At 39.6% G+C, this 15,126-nt stretch overlaps 1 protein-coding gene and 1 long non-coding RNA gene across 9 annotated transcripts in view; one reads left to right on the top strand and one right to left on the bottom strand.

Moving 5' to 3' along the window:
- Nucleotides 1-15,126, bottom strand: part of dlec1 (DLEC1 cilia and flagella associated protein) — a 138,827-nt gene that overhangs the window by 102,758 nt on the left and 20,943 nt on the right. The window contains exon 1 of one of the 8 annotated variants that reach the window (XM_084702963.1): nucleotides 3,163-3,202. The exons of the other annotated variants lie outside the window; for them this stretch is intronic. Coding sequence (XP_084559089.1) covers nucleotides 3,163-3,187 — 25 coding nt within the window. The 5' untranslated portion in view covers nucleotides 3,188-3,202. Of the gene's footprint in view, nucleotides 1-3,162; nucleotides 3,203-15,126 lie in introns of those variants that run through there. 8 annotated transcript variants of the gene reach the window in all.
- Nucleotides 340-15,126, top strand: part of LOC146275344 (uncharacterized) — a 34,165-nt gene continuing 19,378 nt past the window's right edge. The window contains exon 1 of the long non-coding RNA XR_014766301.1: nucleotides 340-823. This is a non-coding gene — a long non-coding RNA (uncharacterized LOC146275344). The remainder of the gene's footprint in view (nucleotides 824-15,126) is intronic.

Raw genomic sequence — 15,126 nt, 5'->3', positions numbered from 1 at the left:
AAAGATTATTGCTGATTTATGTGGGAATGCCATTGCAGTAAAACTGAGGGATGAAATACTCCGCTGTGAAGTTGTACACTAAAACTCTAAATGGATCCTGACCTGTAAATGTATATTGGTTGAAATTGACATAATAACTGATTGTTATTACTGATGAATTGGGAATTGTAATTTACACATGTTAAAAAGGGTTGAATCCCATTGGAGGGTAGAGTTCTGCATTTGTGCGTTCAATAATGCTTGATAGATTAATATTTCTGACAGGGGACAAAGTGCCTTTAGTCGACGAAGGGTAATTTATGCTAGCTACGTCACCACGTCAACACACGTTAACAACGACGCATGGATACAACGTGATTAGGACTTTCTAGCTCGCAAATTGGAGCTTGGATTATGAGTGAAAAATACCACCCACAAAAAATCACAACCATTTGGCTTTGTAGAGAAAGCGATTTAGAGTGGAACAGCAATCTCGGATTTTAGATTTAGGTCGTGACAGTCTTTGAAATTTGAGCGAGTGCAGGTCGCCCGTGAGACCGCCTCGTCTTTTAGGCGGCAGCCATGCTAGAAAGCTTCACAGTAGTATTTTTTGTAGCTAGCTAATTTTATAGTTAAATCTTGCACGAAAAAACTGAAAGAGGGAAATGTTATGACAATATGACTATTGTGAAAACAGCCAGGTGGTGAGATTTTAATATTGATTGCTGTAAAAATGTTGATTTGTTTGCTACGTGAGAGCCTGTCAGCCTCCATTGACAATTGCGGCAGCAACAACAGTGTTGTCAACAGTGTTGTCACTCAGTCAACTGTCGATCTGCGTCTGGTGAGTATTTTCTTAATTTCGAACCAGGGTCAATTTTACATCTAAATGGACAGCAGTGTTTTAAAGATATGGCGATTGCTAAGACAGCCAGCGGGTCAGCATAGTTTGTTATTTGTGTAAAACTTGGAATTTGAGTGAGACTGCGTCTTGTTTTGACGTTACGGTGCGTTCACACTGCAGACTTTTTTTTACCGCAGAGCACCGCCGGCCTTCCCACAGTGCACCACGCTTGGGGGCGTGCCAGACAGATTCATTCAGAGCTGTAGTTCTCTTTGTTGTAGTTCGTATAATGTCATGGCAAATGTGCAGACAAAATACAACTTTTACACACATTAAGCAAGAATCCGACACGCTTTCTAGATCTGACATGATCTTATCTTCAGCACACAATAGGTTATCTTTTTCCACACTTTTTTTAGGCCGAGTGAAAGATTAAATGCCACCCGCAATCTATGTAACGGTCTTTTTCCGGCTGGAAAAAAAGATGCATCACACATAAACGTTGACATGTGTAACCTTTTATTATATTACTCGAAATCTGTGCAAATCATTCGCTAGATTATGACTTGCCTCTACACATTCACTGTATGGATAGCGAGTGGCTGCCAGCCAGCATTTCAGCGTTGAATGTCAATCGTGTGCCGGGTGAACTAGCTAGACTATGCAGCTAGCACAGAAGAAAGTTACGTAATGTGAAGAAACTGAATTTAAGTACAAAATACAACACACCAAGGACGCCGACAACCTCAGGAACCCTGCGCCAGGCATAATTTTTTTTTGTTTACGTCATCCATTTCTGCGGCAGAAAACGTCTCTTTGTGATCTTAATCATCCTGTGATGAAAAGCATTCTGTTGGGGGAAATTGAAGTTGAAATAGGCACCAACTGATATTTATTAAAACACAATGTAACGTAGAGCCTACAATCACGAGTTAATAAGTCTAAGAAAAATGTGCCTTACCTGTTCGCAGTATGTTTTTATATTTAATATAACATTAAACACGCAATTTTGAGACCACCACTTTTTCATTTGTAATATTAACGGACAGTGGGGTAAATGTTCAATGCAGCGGCGTAACAATGACTTAGCGGGCCCGAGTGCAGATCTCACCAACGGGCCCCTTACCGACCTATCGTCAGGCGAAATTATTGAGTATTGAGCTTAGCGATGCGCAGGGAAATTTAGGCTACTTATGATGTACAATTAAGGGTTGCTACAATATGTTTTAATGAAAACACCAATGAAGCTAGCTCATTACAATAACTTTACACATTGTTGTAGGCATAGGCTACTTATCGCAAAACCTTTTGATATTTTTCTACTTTCATTTACTTACCTAACAACTACTGCTCCTTCTATGTGAAGATGAACGACGGTTTAAAAAGTGAACGCCTCTGACTCGCGAGTCTCTGGCTCTAGATATGCTTGCAATAGGCCTACAACACGGAATGAGCATAATGGAACAGTCAGTGATGAGCCGAAGTATCGGCGACGTTTGAAATAGAGCACAGAGATGAGACGAAATCTGATCATTTGCCAATTCTTATCCGACTGTCATGTGTGCTATCTGGGTACTAGTCTAAAAAAAACGTCACTTCAATGGTGAATATTTGATTTCATGTTCGTTAGATATGCTAGTTTACTTTTAGTTTATCTAGCTTTAGCTATTTTCCGACTACATCCTGCACATAATTTACAATATCTAACCTGGCTGCTGCCTGGTATAGCCTAGGCCTATATGTGCATGTTTATGACGTTTAATATTCATGTTAACTGCATACACCAGACAGTAAACGTTATTTAAGGGATAATGTATAGAACGCCGGTCATTATCGGGAAAATAAGCCTCGACAGGGCGAACAGCACCCCGACGTGAAGCGGAGGGGTTTTGTTTCGCCCTGAATGGGCTTAATTCAGCCAGGTTATCCCTTACATTATATACATTATCCCACTTATTACACGGCTACTTGCCAACAAAAATAATTTAACACAGTGTGTCTTTTTACAGTTTATTTGTTACCATTCGTAGTGTTGATCAGCAGAGAAATAGTTCGCCAAAGACATTGAACTTCATAGACGTTGAACATTCTAGGCTTCAAATCAGCTGACGTCGCTAAGCAACGGAGAACGCTGGGGTTGAAAAGTTACCGGACTACTTGTGGAGTGCTACGAAAGACGTGAATCTGAGGCAAAAAGTCCACTTCCCTTGACAGCGGTCAGTTATTCATAGCAACGGTCTGTTATCCAAAAATAATTGACCGCAGAACGTGAACATTCAAGTGAATGGGGCTTTCTACAGAATTAAGAACAGCCGTGTAATAAGTAATTATTAGCCTACCCTGGTGGCTGAGTTTCACACTCATTGCTGTTGCCGGGCTGGGGGTCAGACGTAGCGTCCTCTTCAACACGCTTCGCCATAAATCCAAATGAGGATAGACAGCTTTGCCACCCTTACATCTTGCTCTTTTCGTTCCTGCCGCTTTCTGGAGCCACTTTTATGTTTAAAGGGCATGGCATGGGGTAGCCTAATTCGCTTCAAAACGCTTATGCAACACAACTGTAGTATCCCAACAACAACTGTCTGTGGTATTCCAACAACTGGATAGGAACAATCGTGTGTGGGTGGGCGGGAATCTTTGACAACAATATTACCCAGACATCCTTGCAATTTTTCGAGGGCAATATTACTTAATAAAAACGAGATTTGTTTCATTTAGCAAAAGGCAAATGAGGAAAAATGAATTATTTGCTGTTGTTAAGACTGACAGACTTTTAAAATGTTTATTGGGCAGGTGATAGCTCATAATTATGAATAACTGACACCATAATTGAGAAATGTTTGCAAATTGATGGGACTGGATCATGTCAGATTACAACTAGCAGTTTTAGAGCGGAGCAAGGGGCCCGGTCAAGTTGCCTCAAGGGGCCCGGTTAGGTTGTCTCACTTTTACGATGAGATTGAGGACGGGCCCCCTTTCGCCACGGGCCCTAGTGCAGCTGCACTCCCTGCACTCCCTATAGTTACGCCACTGGTTCAATGTATGGACTGGCTACTGCATTGAAATGTATGCATTGACTCGGCTCCCACGCCAATTGTCTATACGCGGCTACAGCCTTGTTGCTTTTTTCCGGAATATATCTCTCCAGTTCTTTCAATAGATAATCTAGACATGCGTTACCAATAAACTAGATTGCTATTTGTTTTCTGGCAATTTTTTCGTAAGCTTCCCTTTTAAGGGCGACTAACTAGATACATCTAGCTGCTGGCTGTACCTAGCTAGAGTCATTTGCTAAGTATAGTGTTGCCACCCGGCTCTTAAAATACGGAATCGTCCCGTATTTGAGACTAAAATAGCGAGTCCCGTTTTGAATCAATACGGAACGGGTTTTGTCCAGTATTTTCAGAGTTGTCTTCAATGCAGCATCCCATGCAAATCATCCCACTCGCATTCTGTGAAGACTCGTCCTATTATACCCCTGATTGGGTAATACTCGCTGCCATTGTTAGTCTGTGTTGGAGAAATTAAGAATGTGATGTTTTATACTGAACAATACAGATGCTTGGCATTCCTTGTCAGCAGATAACAGAGCCCGCCAAACTAAACTCTATGCTTTCTTATCACCCTGGGGGGGTGAGCATTTGTTAAGACTAAAAGATGTTGGGGTTTTTGGTTGTTTTAAGGAGATACTGTGTGATAAGGACTAATGGTAGGGACACACTACAAGATAATCGGGACGATTTCGCCCCTTTTGACAATCCTAGGTAACGTTATTACCTAGTATTATCTTGATGGTTCTACAGATTATTTTATCAGATGTTCCCTTGGTGTGAGGTGTGTCAAGAGCTACCAAATCTGCTCGGAAGAACGTCGGAGGCTCCCCGATCGCGAATCCTAAATATTCAACATGTTGAATATTTGCGATCAGAAATCCTGATGTGTGGGAGGAAGCCCGAGGACAAACGCAGAGTTTATCAGGTGAAACGAAACAATATCCAATCAGAAAGCAAGCTAAGAGAAGACGGAAGCATAACAAACGGAGTCATGGCGCAGCACAAAGTTAAATGGAATTGATTTGTGGCAACAGCAAACCCTTTTTTTTTTTGAAAATCATTCCAAACACCATGCTTATTCTTAAATCTCAACAGATTTTGCGAGATTTCTTGTGTTAACAGTCAGGACACTGGTTGGAAACTGGTTGTGTGGTGTGCTGTCTTTGTCAAATCATGGCACACCACACACTGTAGGAGCAAAACGGCTAAATATAGGATTTTTTGCCTTCATGTGTGTGGTCTCTCACAGTTTGAAGATCTTATAAGATCAAAAATCTGTTTAGTGTGTCCCCAGCATAAGGTGGAGACGCAAGGTCTGTTGACCATTTGCTTGACACTTATGTTAAGGAGCTTTTACGACATCAGAAGATCCTGTTGTGTTTTCAACCAGGGTTGATGTCGTAAACACGCACACACATACACACACTCGTGATACCTCTGGGATCAAACTCCCACCAATATGTTTTAAAAGGTCTTACAAGAACACCTGAGATTCAGACACACTTTGTATTGCGATCAGACTTTACATTTATGCATTTAGCAGACGCTTTTATCCAAAGCGACTTCAAAGAGAGAGCTTTACAAAAGAGCATAGGTCATTGATCATAACAACGAGGTAGCCCCAAACATTGCAAGCAGCCAAAACATGAAGCATAACAAAACCAAATAAGTGCCAAAGGGAAAAGCCATATAAGAGCATGCAGTTAACCCGTTAATTAGTAGCGTCACGTATATGTGATCGTTCGAAAGCGGGCCCCACAGAGTACCGTCACACATGTGATTCTGAACATTCCAACCGACTATTTTTACGATAGACAAAAACTATATGACAAACGCTATAGTATGGCTTCAAAATTTACAATTAGGAGGCTAACAAGTAACACTAGCAGGTAGTAGCATTGCTACGAGTATAATGCTAGGTTGCTAGGTAACGGAAGCTAACTAAAGCTAGCTAGCTTTCGTTTTGAAAAAATAACTCACTCTGGTGGCAGCGTCGGTAATATTTAGAACTCACTCCTCTAAAGGTTAAACAAGTTAAAATTGAACAACATGAAACTCAAAAAGTGCAAGTACAATTAAACAACATGAAACCCAAAAAGTGCAAGAGTACCTGTAAAACAGTGTTTCTCAAACTTTTTCAGACCTTAGACCACTTGGCCAATAAATAACTTGCAGACCATTTAACTAAATAGTAGTCTATATCCCCGGAACAACAGGCCTCCAGACGTGGCGCCATACAATTGTTAGCGGCACATGATTTTCGGATCATGTGCACATTCGGATAATGTAGGCTCTTCTGCTAATTATAATTTCCGCTAAGAAAAGATTATGTTTTGAGACTGCTTAATGATAGGAGTATTAATCAAGCACGGAGCCAGACATTGCAAAAATTCTAGACCAAACCTAGGATAGGGATTTCCACACAAAATGTTTGGCCGTTATTTGAGTGCAACATTTTTGGGAGGTTTATGTAAAACAAACAGCCGTTTTTCAGTTGGTAAAACCGTGTCTAGTGATGCCATCACTCCGGCCCTGCTCCCATCCATCCTCCCTGACGCATGTCGTTACGGTTGGGCCGCCCGGCCCAGCAATCGGTAGCCTATCTGAGAAGGACGGGCTATGGACCCAACCAACTCTAATTGGGAGGGGAGAACTCCCTCAAATTGTACAACCAAAGAGGCTCTGGTGTAACCCATGCAGAGGCTGCGATGTCAGAATGCGGAACGTGTGTAGGCCATTTTAATAGTCTACTACTGACTGTGTTTTCTTTGTTCTGAGTTGTATGTTAGAAATGTTGCAATAATTTACTTGTGGCCGTCGCGGACTACTATCGGGGCAGTGGGGACCACCAGTGGTCTGCGGACCACACTTTGAGAACGACTGCTGTAGAAGAACAATCAACAGTAAAATATTTCCCCGCGAGTACAAAAGTTTTAATCCGTTATAACTAACCAACAAGAGCAACAAGTCTCTCAATAAGAGTCATTAGGGATTTTAAGCAGCGACAGTTGAAGGGACGGCTATGGCGTTCGAGAACTAAAATCCACTTTGCGCATGCGCAATTCGATCTCAAAATTTCCTGCCGTTGTAGCCCACCTGTCTACTACGGGAAAGCGACTGGTTTACCATACTCTGAAAAACTAGCAGATTTTTTGGCTGATTTCAGCAAAAAATCGTGTTTGGAGCTTGAAACAAACAAACAGCCATTTGTCCAATTAGTAAGACGTTGTCTTGTGAAGGTAATTACGTTTACGTTTCTTAGCCTGGTTTTCCATCTTTATATTGTCTCAAATTAGCTTTCGATCTGTCAGTGTCACTGTTGTGTAAACGGCACTAAGGGCTGCATACATTCATTTGGAATTTTCCACCGGAGCTTTAGCTAGCTGGCTAACGTTGCGTTCTCTCCTGCTGTGTTCAACGACTGAATTCATCAAGCTGTAGCTAACGTTAGCTAAGTCTATGTCAACAGAGCTCCTGGGTAACTTAACTTAGATATACCAGAAAATATAAAAATGATTGAAACCATCATTCACCAAATTCATTCATTCATTCATTCTTGTTTAACGGTTGGCAACCCTAGTAGCAGGTCATATTTTGAAGCTTGGTTAACTAGTTGCCCAAATGTATCTCGTGCCCCCATGGAGTGGACAGAGAGGCATGATGTGATACTTGCAAGAGAAATTCTAGTTTTGGAGCCTTTCCGATTCCAGAAGGGGAGTGTGGACAAGGGGAAGGCTTGGTCTACTATAGCAGATGCCCTGAATAGTTCCCTGGACCTTCAATTTAAAGTTTCACAAAGGTCTGTGAGAGAGAGTTTTGCCCGGATCGAGGACAAATATAAGAAGACAAATTGTAAAGATGAGAGGAGTACCGGGACAATAGAAATCACAGAATTAGATCAGTTAATTGAGAAAATAACAGAAAAGGAGTAGGCAGTCGAAGAAATGAGAGGATGTAGTGACAGAGGGAAAATCGATGCAGACAGGGCCAAAGCAGAGGAGGCTAGGAAGAGGGCCATGGAGAGGATAGGCCAGACAAAACGAAGGCTGAGTGAGGATAGAGAGGAGTTAAGCAACAAGCATAGGAGAAGTGGCAATGATACAATTGCATTTTTGAGAGAGAGAGGTCAAATTGACAGAGAGCTGAGAGAGAAAGAGCTAGAATTTAAAAAGCAAGAGATGGAGGAGCAAGCTAGGAGGGCACAACAGTCGCAGCAGCAGATGATAGATGTGATACAAATGATGCAGCAACAGCAGGCCCAAATGCAGGCTACCCTGGCCATGCTCCTTCAGCAGCAGCAGCAGCAAGGGCAAGCATTGCTTGCTGTAATTGAAAGATTAACCAAATAGTCATTCAGTGATTCAATTTAAGAGTTAATGTCTGAAGCACTAGATATGTATCATCTGTCAGCTGTGCTTTTGATGAAAGCAATGTTATTACACTTTATGTATACTGTAAATTCTACTTGTGAACACTTTGGCTGGTGTCTTACAAATCTTGTTGACATTAGATATCATGTTGGTTACTTTTAGAAACATGTCAAGGAACTTGTGTTTTCTTGTTTTCTCTTGCAGTGAAACTGGACTGGAGCATATTCAGTGTCTGGCCATCCTGCTCTAATTGAAAAACTCACCAAATAAAATAATTAAATACAATAAATAATAATATAAACAAATCATTTTGAGATGATCAATGTTTAATAACAAAACTAAATATTATACATTCACTTCCGGGTGACGGTCGAGCAGTATGGACGCTTGAACAGTGTGCTCCCTAATACCAACACAATAAACTCCGCAAAAACTCGAAAATATAACAAAGAAAGGTATATGGACGTTGACTATGAGCGGAGGATCAAAGAAAAACGAGAAGAAGAAAAACCCGAACGGACAAGGTAAAGAAATAAGTCGTTCTGACGAGGAAGAAGAAAAGCTAACTGAACCTGCAGCTATGGCTACACGGGCTACACCCACACCGCAAGCTAGCTTAGAGAGCATTAGCAAGCAAATCCAAGCCATGCAAAAAGAGCTGAAAATTGACCTGAAAACTGTTAAAGACGAAATCACCACCCAAGTGAAAAACGAACTGGCAGAATTTAAGGAGGCCATTAACCAGAAACCTGTCAAAATAAACGCAGTCGTAGAAGAGCAAAATGACAAGATAGATGCCGCTTTGACTCGCACTGAAGAGGTCGAACAGTGGAGTACTGACGCAAAATGCGCACTGAAGGACATACTAAAGGAACAGAAAATAATGATGGATAAGCTGGATGACTTAGAATCGAGATCCAGGCGGAACAACCTGCGAATATACGGCATTCCAGAAGATGCGGAGTTAAGAAACGAATCGGTCGCGGCGTTTATGGACAAATGGATAAAAGACGAGCTTTCAATTGAATCAGACCTCCAGATTCAACGAGCCCACCGAGCCCTCGCGCCGAAGCCAAAGACAGGACAACCACCAAGATCGATTATACTCAACTTTCAGCAGTTTAATGTGAAGGAGAAGGTTTTGAAAGAGGCGTGGGGAAAGAAAACGGTCAAGCTCGGAGAAAGTAGGATTTATTTTGACCATGACTACTCTGTGAGAATGCTGCAAGAACGCAAAGCGTACGTGAACGTGAAGAAGGTTCTAAAGGGGGAAGGTATCCGCTTTCAGACACCCCTCAACAGGATGCGTATCCACTGGGCTAGTGGAATGAAGACGTACAGCAGCGCGGAGGAAGCAGTCGGTGACATGCGGAGAAGAGGATATGAAGTAGATGACATCCCCGATACCAGAGGCACTACAGCCCGTGACCGGCTCCAGTCGAGCGGTCTAGAGACGTGGACACGCGTCGGGAGAGAACGAGAACGAACCTCACAGACAGGCACACGGGCGAGAGGACGGCTGCAAGAATTCCAACGCGAGGACAACAACGCGAGATGAATACATGACTCTAAGTATACATATAAATGAACATATCCTTAAATTGCAATACAGGTCCAAAAAAAGAAAAAGAAAAAAAAGGTTAGTGTTAAATTCGATGTGTCCTAAAGGGATATTGATATCAGTATTGTTGGTTCCAAGGGACTGAAGCACAGCTGCCTACAACATAGCCTAGTATGGGCAGATCTACCCCTTATGGGTTACATCTTAATACTAGCTGGGGGCCCTTCTCTTGTGGAAGGCATTTCCCCTCAAAACTAAAGGAGAGTCAACATATGAAGATTGTTGACATCTCTTTTTGGAGGTCGCTTTTTCTGTTTATAGTTATGTTACCATATTTTCTTTGTTTGTTACATATGATGTTAAGTGCCTATGTTCATTGCACTGTTAGCCTGAGGGGGAGAAACCACAATGTGAACAAACCAAAAACAGCCTATGAATACCAAACAAGATGGTATTAAACTTATGTCTTTAAATGTTAATGGCTTAGGAAACCCAGTCAAAAGAGCTAAAATTATAGCTAAAATTAAAAAGGAGAGGACGCAGATTAGCTTTCTGCAAGAAACCCACCTTTCACAAACGGAACATGAAAAGTTGAAAAGATTTGGATTTAATAATACTTTCTATAGCTCCCATTCTAATACCCGCAGAAGAGGTGTTGCAATTCTAATTTCTAATGCCACCAAATTTGAATATCAAAAAGAAATAAAAGATACAGAGGGACGTTATATTATTGTAAAAGGAACCATTGACCAAGCTAGGGTTACATTGGTGAACATTTATGCCCCACCTGAAAGTGATAAACATTTCTTTAAATCCCTTTTCGATTTGATTGCTGTAGAAATGGAAGGTGTATGTATATGTGGAGGTGATCTCAATGTGTTAATGAACTACGACCTAGACACAACTAGTCGTAAGAGAAATAAGAAACCTATCACAAAGGTTGTGAAAAATACATGGGAAGAAATGGGGTTCTTTGATGTATGGAGGGAATTACATCCTCTACAGAGAGACTTCAGTCATTATTCAGCAACACACTCTGTGTACTCAAGAATTGACTATTTTTTTATGCAGAAAGAAGACAGGGATAGAATACAGGAATGTCAAATTGGAGTGGCCGACTTGTCCGACCATTGCCCAATCTATTTAAAAATATACTTGAAGCCCAGACGAAAAGATACAATATGGAGATTGAACGTGGGGATATTAAATAACAAACTGGTGGTCGAACAAATCAAAGCTGAAATACGGAAGTACTTAGAGGAGAATGATAATGACGAGACAAACCCAGCAATACTATGGGATGCTCTAAAAGCTGTTATACGAGGAAAATTAATTTCAATTACAAGTAGACTTAAAAAAGAAAAAGAAACTCAGTACAAGTCTCTGTTAGCTGACCTGAAACAATTGGAACAAAAACATAAAGAAAAAACAGACAAAAAAATAGAACGACAAATGAGAGGTGAGAAACCAAATTAATAGAATACTACAACAGGAAATAGAGATAAAGGCTAGATATTTAAAACAAAATTACTATGAATTAGGCCCTAAAGCTGCCAAATTGTTGGCGAGAAGATTACGAAAGCAACAGGCAGGGACTACAGTAAATAAACTACGTGATCCTAATACCAACCAAATTAAATATGAACCAAAAGAAATTGAAAATATGTTCAGGGATTATTATAAAGATCTTTATACCCAAACATCAACAACAAATCATAAAGACACTAAAACATTTCTGGACTCCCTGGATTTGCCTTCTATAGGTAGAATTCAAAATGAACGCATAACTGCAAATATATCTACAGATGAAATCCATAAAGCAATAAGAAAATTGAAAACAAACAAGGCTCCAGGTAGTGATGGATTTCCATCTGAGTGGTATAAAAAACTTGAAAATGAACTGTCACCACTATTACTTAGAACCTTTAATTGGACCATTACTAAAGAGATCACTCCCCCCTCATGGAAGGAAGCAATAATTACTGTCATTCCCAAACCGGTAAAAGATAAGGAATATTGCCAAAATTATAGACCAATATCAATTCTTAATATAGACTACAAACTTTATACCACTATAATTTCAAACAGGCTCCAAACAATAGTAACAGATTTGATAGATGAAGACCAGACTGGCTTTGTCTTAGGTCGACAAACTCAGGATAATATCAGGAGAATACTCCACATTATACATAAAATACAAAAAAATAAAATACCAACAGCATTGATCAGCCTAGATGCTGAAAAGGCATTTGATAGGGTCAACTGGGATTTTCTATATTTAACATTAGAAAAATTTGGATTTAATAAAAAAACTATTCAATGTATCAAATCACTATATAACAAACCAACCGCTAGAATCAAAGTAAACGGCTCACTAACGGACAGATTTACCTTGGAAAGAGGAACCAGACAGGGTTGCTGTCTCAGCCCTACCTTGTTTGCTCTCTATATAGAACCATTAGCCCAAATGATCAGACAAGAGGATGTAATAACAGGAATGGATATTAATAACCAAACCCATACTATAAGTCTTTTCGCGGACGATGTTTTGATCATATTAAAAGATCCAATAAACTCTTTTATGAAACTTATGGAAATTTTAGAAAAGTTTGGAGTATACTCGGGTTACAAATTAAACATATCTAAAACTCAAATCCTCATGTTTAACTGCTCTCCAAATAAAGAACTTAAAGAATTGAAATTAAATTGGAAAGCCAAATCAATTCAATATTTAGGCATAAGTATAACCAAAAACTTGTCAAAACTTTTCCGAAACAACTATGATCATATTGATGGCAACATACGGAAAGATATTGAAAGGTGGTCAACTTATCCAATGAGCCTCACTGACAGGATAAATGCAGTGAAAATGAATATTTTGCCACGTTTACTATACTTGTTTCTATCCTTGCCTGTTTGTATACCACAGATCCAGTTTCAGAGTTGGGATAGACTAATATCTAGATTTATCTGGGGGGGAAAGAAACCGAGAATTCGATATACCACTCTCCAGTTGCCAAAAGACAAGGGGGGACTGGCACTTCCTAACTTCAGGGAATACTTTAATGCAGCACAATTGCGTCCACTTATATACTGGTGCAATGTTGATTATATAGCTCGTTGGAAAGACATTGAAATACCTACATCTGGGCCCCTGATACAACCACTCATAGGGCAAAGAGAAATTCCTGCCCATACTAAAGAGGAGGAAGAATTAGACCCAATAACAACTTTTACCTTAAATACATGGTATTCCATTATTAAACAACTAAAAGTGGGAAGGGAACTTGGTCTGTTAAAATGGATAGCCTTTGATAAAGAATTCACACCGGGAATTTCTGATGCCAGATTTAAACAGTGGACCGAGATGGGTATAACAGCGATATGCAAAGTTATACAAAAGGGTGAAATGAGAAACTTTCAAGATTTAAAAAATACATATGGCTTAGAGAACCAGGACTTATTCAGATTCTTACAAATGAGGGATTTCTATATAAAAAGAATTAAGAAAAATACTGATGAGATACATCCTATAGTAAAAATGTTTGTGCAAGCTTACAATGATGTCATACCCAAAGTTGAGTCAATTCTGTATTCTTGTTTGATGGAAGCTAAGAATGACTCAACATTATATGTCAAAGCTAAATGGGAAAAAGAACTGAGTGAAGACATCCCGGACGACATGTGGTTTAATATGTGGAAAATACACCAGACAACTACACAGTCACATGGATGGAGAGAATTCACTTGGAAAAACCAAATCCGATTCTTTATAACGCCCAAGATTTCTAGCAGACAAATGAACACTCAACAACCCTGCTGGAGACTGTGCAACAGTGTGGATCCAAACCATACACATGTGTTTTGGAGCTGCAGTAAAATTCAACCTTACTGGGATCATATCCATGCTGTGCTATGTGAGGTACTGGGATACAAAATCCCCCGAACTTGTCTTGTCCTATACCTTGGACATATAGAAGGATCGGTGCACAAAGGAGACCAATATTTGACTAAGATTCTTCTTGCTGCAGCAAAAAAGGCAATCACAAAGAACTGGCTCCAGCCTGTTGCACCCGTTTACAGACAATGGCTCAGCATTATCTGTGATATTCAAACAATGGAGAGACTAACATATAGATTAAAAACTAAGGAAGACTCATTTTCTAAAGGCTGGGATAAATGGTTGCTTTACATATCAAAAATTGAAGAAATGTAAAATATTGTTTATATGTAATGTGAATTGCCCCCCAACAGGCACTGTTCCTCTTTAATTTCCCCACTTTATATCTTTCTCTCTAACTTTCTCTCTCTTTGACCATACTCTACATAAAACCAATAAAAGAAAGTTAAAAAAAAAAAAAAAAAATATTATACATACATGTCTGGACATTGCTCTTTATTAAGGTGAGATCTTATAGTCTTGCTACTAGAACATGTCTTAATTAACAAATAAATACAATTTTGTACTACAATCTTATCATTATATATATTCACACTAATACCATAAACATTTCAAAGGTGTATAGAATTTAGTAATTTATTTCAATGGATTTGTGGGTTAAGGCTTTAGCCTTAGGTAACATATGCACTCGACAGAGAGTAAATAACTCATGAAAAATAGTCCAGAATGTGTGGGGGATCCAATTTAAAAAATGTGGATGTCTGATTACCATACAGGAAAGTAAGTGCATTTCTTAGTAAAGCAGATACAATGTACAGTTTACCTACGCTACTCAACCCAATTTTAAAGTTTTTCTTAAAGTCCATGAACTTAAAATAATTGGCGATGTCTCCAAACATCCACTCTACAGACACTCTCACTTCACTCATGCATTTCAGGGCTCCAGACTAACTTTTTACTAGGAGCACAGTAGCCCCTGACTGAAAATATTTGGAGCGCAAGCAGAAAATTAAGGGGCACACCTTATATGGACCTACAATGCATTTATTAATGTAACTGTAGAGGGTACAATTCAGTGGCAATTTTAGATCCTTTTTAGGAGTGCTCAAGCGCTCCTAATATTTTAAAAATATTTTCTTAAATATATTGTTTATTATCATTTGATGCTGGTAGTTCCTGAAGAAAGGGACATCCTTAGTTTTTTCATTCAATATTTTGCATAATAAAACATAAATGTATTAATTGTTATCCAGTGAAATTAGGGATTTATATTAGCAAAGGGGTTTACGTTTAGCACTTTTGCAAGGCACTGTATTCATGTCACATTCTCATTGGGGGCTGACCCTAAAGGTCTGATCCTAGAATCGCCCATGCAACGCACCATATAAGCTTGAGTTTAAATACATTATTCAATGTGA

Source organism: Hypomesus nipponensis, chromosome 8 (assembly GCF_054491055.1).
Source record: "Hypomesus nipponensis isolate SF chromosome 8, ASM5449105v1, whole genome shotgun sequence".
In the NCBI taxonomy this organism is placed as follows: Eukaryota; Metazoa; Chordata; class Actinopteri; order Osmeriformes; family Osmeridae; genus Hypomesus; species Hypomesus nipponensis.
This window is presented reverse-complemented; position numbering and strand designations above follow the sequence as displayed.